The sequence below is a fragment of the Hipposideros armiger genome, unplaced genomic scaffold (genome assembly GCF_001890085.2).
Source record: "Hipposideros armiger isolate ML-2016 unplaced genomic scaffold, ASM189008v1 scaffold_83, whole genome shotgun sequence".
NCBI classification, from domain to species: domain Eukaryota; kingdom Metazoa; phylum Chordata; class Mammalia; order Chiroptera; family Hipposideridae; genus Hipposideros; species Hipposideros armiger.
Window position 1 is genome coordinate 2,973,068 of NW_017731433.1, and position 4,743 is coordinate 2,977,810.

The 4,743-nt window shown below is 39.1% G+C and overlaps 1 protein-coding gene across 1 annotated transcript in view; it reads left to right on the plus strand.

Annotated features, from left to right (window-relative positions):
* Positions 1–4,743, plus strand: part of SAMD7 (sterile alpha motif domain containing 7) — a 34,474-nt gene that overhangs the window by 3,823 nt on the left and 25,908 nt on the right. The window contains exons 2-3 of the mRNA XM_019643916.1: positions 556–661; positions 2,854–2,997. Coding sequence (XP_019499461.1) covers positions 559–661; positions 2,854–2,997 — 247 coding nt within the window. The 5' untranslated portion in view covers positions 556–558. The remainder of the gene's footprint in view (positions 1–555; positions 662–2,853; positions 2,998–4,743) is intronic.

Here is a 4,743-nt window from a genome sequence, read left to right on the forward strand (position 1 = left end):
AGAGAGTGGCCTCGTTTATTATCTGTATACAGCTTTTATAGCAAAAGTAACTTTCCTAGGGTAGGGTTTTTGGGGACCTTGAGGGAGTAGCCCCCTCCTCTCAGGGAACAAATTCCTTGGAGGCAATCTTTCCGAAGTGAGACAAAACAAAGTATAGCAAGCAGAAACTGTTAATAGGATGGCATTCTACTCTGTAGCTTTCAAGGCCATTGGCTGCTTTCTCCTCAGCAGCCAACCTTCCCACACTGCTCACCCAGGCCTGAGAGCCTGCCAGCCTGCCAGCCTGCCAGCTTTCAGGCTTAACCCTTACTGCAGGCCTCTGGCTCCCTACACAACCCCCTTGGCATTGCAAAAAGAAAGAAAGCCACACCCAAGAACCATGGAATCCAGAACAGATATGGTACCAAGAAGGGCTTTAAATTAGAGTTAAATTATAAGAAACGTGTCTCTAATGTCTCATTTTTTCATATCCATTGGCCTGATAGCCTTGAGTTCCCCAATTATTTCACTGAACACATGACTAACAGTGAAAAAAACCCTGTTGTGTTGTTGTAGACAATGGAACCTACAGAGTCTCGTAGACATGTGTCTATGCCTGGCAAACCTGGCAGTCCAGAAGAAAGGCATCTCTGGCGATTATCTAGTGGAATGACATTGGAAGGTAACCATATTGCCTTAACAGCACTAGACACTGATGCTGCCCTACCCCATATGCCCTTGGCCTGCTTCTGAGTTCACCCGCAACTGTGAAGGTCGTTTCCCATCTCAAGCACCTGCATCTCTCAGCTTCTCAGTCTGAAGGCTTACTCCCGCACTGTAGGAGTTTGTTGGAGTTAGCTCAGACATAACCCAGATGCAAGAGAGAATTGTGCCCCCCACAAATTGATGAATAAATAGCCAGCTCTTTGTCTTTCATTGGGGCAATTCTGACACGTGTACTACAAGGTTTCTTAGAAGGTCCCCAGAAAGGCTGAGCCCCAGTTGCCCACAGTGGAAACCCACACATTATCTCACCCCTTATTGGCTTTTCCCTTCCTGATTTTACTTCCTCCCTCCCTCGTGTGGGCTTCTTGGGATCACCTCCCAAATAAACTACTTGCACTCCAGCCCTTGTCTCGAGGCCTGCTTGAGGGGAACGTCAAAAGAAGAGTCTCAGCTACTCCTGGTGAATAATTTCCATGGCATTTTCCTAAGTCGGCACATGTGAGGAAGAGGGGTGGTCAATGTCTGGGCAATCCTGCTCTGGAGGGATTCTGCACCTCTCCCTTTCTTCCATCTCTTCCCTCCTGATTTGTCTCAGACATCACATAAAGTGCAAGATGAGCACTGTATTTTATAATTTTGCAGATCCTGGCTCATGCACAGCTTGGTTCAAACTTCTGCCAAAGACAGTCAATTCATGACAGAAATCAAAGTTCAGTAATATTTCAAAAGGAGACACCAAGTTGTGTCTCACAGTGTTCTGGTGTGTAATGGACTAGGGGGAAGGAGTTGGCTGTGCATCACATCTCAGGTGGGGGACCTGAGATTTCAAGTCACAGGGCAGTGCCCTTGCCAGAACTGCAAGCTCATGTCTGATGTAGACAGAGCCTGTATGCTTTGTTGGTATTCTCACCATGGCTGGCAGCACCTAGCAGGTATTTTTATTCTAATCATGACTGGTCACTAGACTCTCTGAGGCGTCTGATAGAGAGGAAATTAATTGACCTCACAGAAATACAGTGAAAAATAAATCAACATAAAGAGCTTTAAATAAATGTTTATATATATATATATATATATATATATATATATATATATATATATATATATATATATATATATATATATATATATATATATATACAAAACGGCGAAAGCAAATGTTAGGTGACTCAAGGACTTTAATTTCTAATTTGATCAGCAGGTTTAGGTCTGAAAAAGGAGCTAAAAAAGTAATTGCTTGTTTAAATACCATGATATTTTTAATTTTTGAATTATATGAATGTATTGACTACTTAAAAATTAAATCAAATATATGCACAAGAAAGAAAATGAAAGAAGTATCACTACTTTAAAAAGAAAAACACTTTCTTCATAATTACCTTTTCTCCAAACATAGTTGTAGGTATCTTGATTTCTTTTTTTTTTTAAGTGACAATCGAGGATAAAGGAGAAGCTAAAATGACCTGCTTGACTAATAGTTGTATAATATTTAAAATTATTAAAAGGACATTAATAATTAACAAGAAAAATGTAAGGCAAAATATTCTCCCTTTCACAATGAATAGTCTCTTTTTCTCATCACTAAGTTCTGAAGATAAAGTTATGAATTCTTGAGTTTATGTGTGCTTGAATATAACGTGGTTACTTGTTCTCCTTAAATACAGTATCATGCTTTCAGTCTGTATCCTTTCTAATTAGATATATCTTTTAGCCATTAAGAACTTTTCCCCTTCTCTTCTGTTTTAATCTTATCAACTAAGGAATATTTTTCCAAAGACTGAACATATGGAAGAATTTGTACCTCTGGAAACATAAAAATCAAAATATGTTGTAAGAAAGGAAGTTAGTATTTCTAAAATTTTGCAAGACTTAATTTTATTAAAGGTTTAATTTTATTTTTGCATGTAGTATGTTATACTACATACTGTGGACTCTGCAACAAATTACAAGGGCACATGGGTAAAACACTGAGTTCTAAAGCTATATCTGGGTGCTTACCATGGAGAGGTTTTTGTGTAACTGAAAGCTTGGTGTAGCCAGTCTTCCCAAGTGTTGAGAAGATACAAAAGGCATTCATTGTGTTTAAGAATTCAAATAGTTCTCAAAGAGTAGAGTTATTTGTTAACATATCTATCTGGTTCTTTTTAGAACTCCATCAGTGGCGAGAGGTGTTGATGATAAATCCAATAATGGCCGTGAACCCTTTATTGACAGCATCAGGGCAGCAAAGGATCCCACTGGTTCCCTCTTCATTTGAACCTCCAACTGTGGATAGGTATTTCTCACCAACATAATATTCTGGTCAAAGGAGAACATGGATAATTATTAAATTTTTGAATGATGTTAACCCCTGCGTTATTTGTTTGTCTACTATTATTCAGTGAATTGTGGTGCAGTAATTCACATCAAGATACTCTGCTGAGTGTGTACCTTCAACACACTTCCCATCATTGTTCCTCTTTGAGGCCTGCTTGACATACTCACTCAGCAAATAGCTAACGAGCACTTACTATGTGACAGGCATTGTGCATGTGCAAATATTGATATAGTCTGGGAGGGCTTCCATAACAAAATACCACAGACTGGCTGGCTTAAACAACAATAATTTATTTCTCACAGTTCTGGAGGCTGAAAGTCCTAGAACAAGGTGTCGTCAGGGTTGCTTGTGCTGAGACCTACCTCCTTGGCTTGCAGACAGCTGTTTTCTTGCTATGTCCTCACACGACCTTTTTCTCTGTGCATGTGCATTTCTGGTATCTCTTCCCCTTCTTATAAGAACACCAGTCCTGTTGGATTAGGGCCCCACCCTTATGTCCTCATTTGACCTTAATACCCCTTAAAGACCTTATCTCTAAATACAGTCACATNTTAATTCTACTGATCTACCTTCCAAATGTAAAAACTTACCAAATATGAGCAGTTATTTCAAAATTAATTTAATTTGATGACTATAATTCCAGAATTCATGTATCATATATACGACACGTATTCTATTTATAATCGCTCAAATTCATGGTTGGCCAAATTCAAATTGCACTGAGTTTAATGAATGATCATGGTATAGCCAAGTAGAGACTAAAATAGAATTGAACTGGCACCTGGCTACTGACTGTGCACAAAGCCAAAGATTTGGTAAATATCTGCTGATGTGGCAAGGGCTTTAGTTCATGAAGTTCATGTCTTCCTACCACTGTCCTAATCAGTTGAGACAGAATTAGCACTAGTTAAGTCGCTCATGTGCTGTCTGAAGGGGTTTGTTGAGGGTAAGAGTCTGAAGACAAAGATTAAGGAGTCCTCATCCTCCTAACGTGCTGGGCATCCAGGATTAGAGCTCTGGGTCAGAGAAATCCAGCCCGAATGCAAACCTAAGCACCAGTGCACTACCGCATTTGGGATTACCAGACTCGCCCTGCATTTAAAACAGATAGCCCAGTCTGCATTTTGACTCAAGAGCATTTCATCAGCCATACCAAAGTGACCTCGGCTCAAAATTTGTCTACATATTTTTTTAAGTAGAAGAGGATACCCTGAAAATATGAAAGTTAGCATTTAAAGACTCAGGGGTTGATCCTAGGACTCATCATCCCCAAGATGGTGTGTTTACAGACACACAGCTATAGAGCCTGAAGTATCTCCCTGGCTGATAAAGAGAAAGATTTAGTCAATGCCAAATATTTCTTGGAAGTGTCCTGATAGTATTTGATTTAAAATATACTTTGGTTTAGGGCAGTGATACTATTCTGTATGATACTATAATGGTTCACACATGTCATTATACATTTGTCCAAACCCATAGAATGTACAACACTAAGTGTGAACCCTGAGGTAAACTGTGGACTTTTGGTGATAATGATGTGTCCATGTATGTTCATTGATCATAACAAATGTACCCCTCTAGTGCAGGATGTTGATAGTGGGGGAAGGCTATACATTTGTGGGGGAGAAGTATACTCGTACAGCAACTCTCTGTACTGTCTATGCAACTAAATAAAGTCTATAAAAATATATAAAGTTTTATATATATATATATATATATAT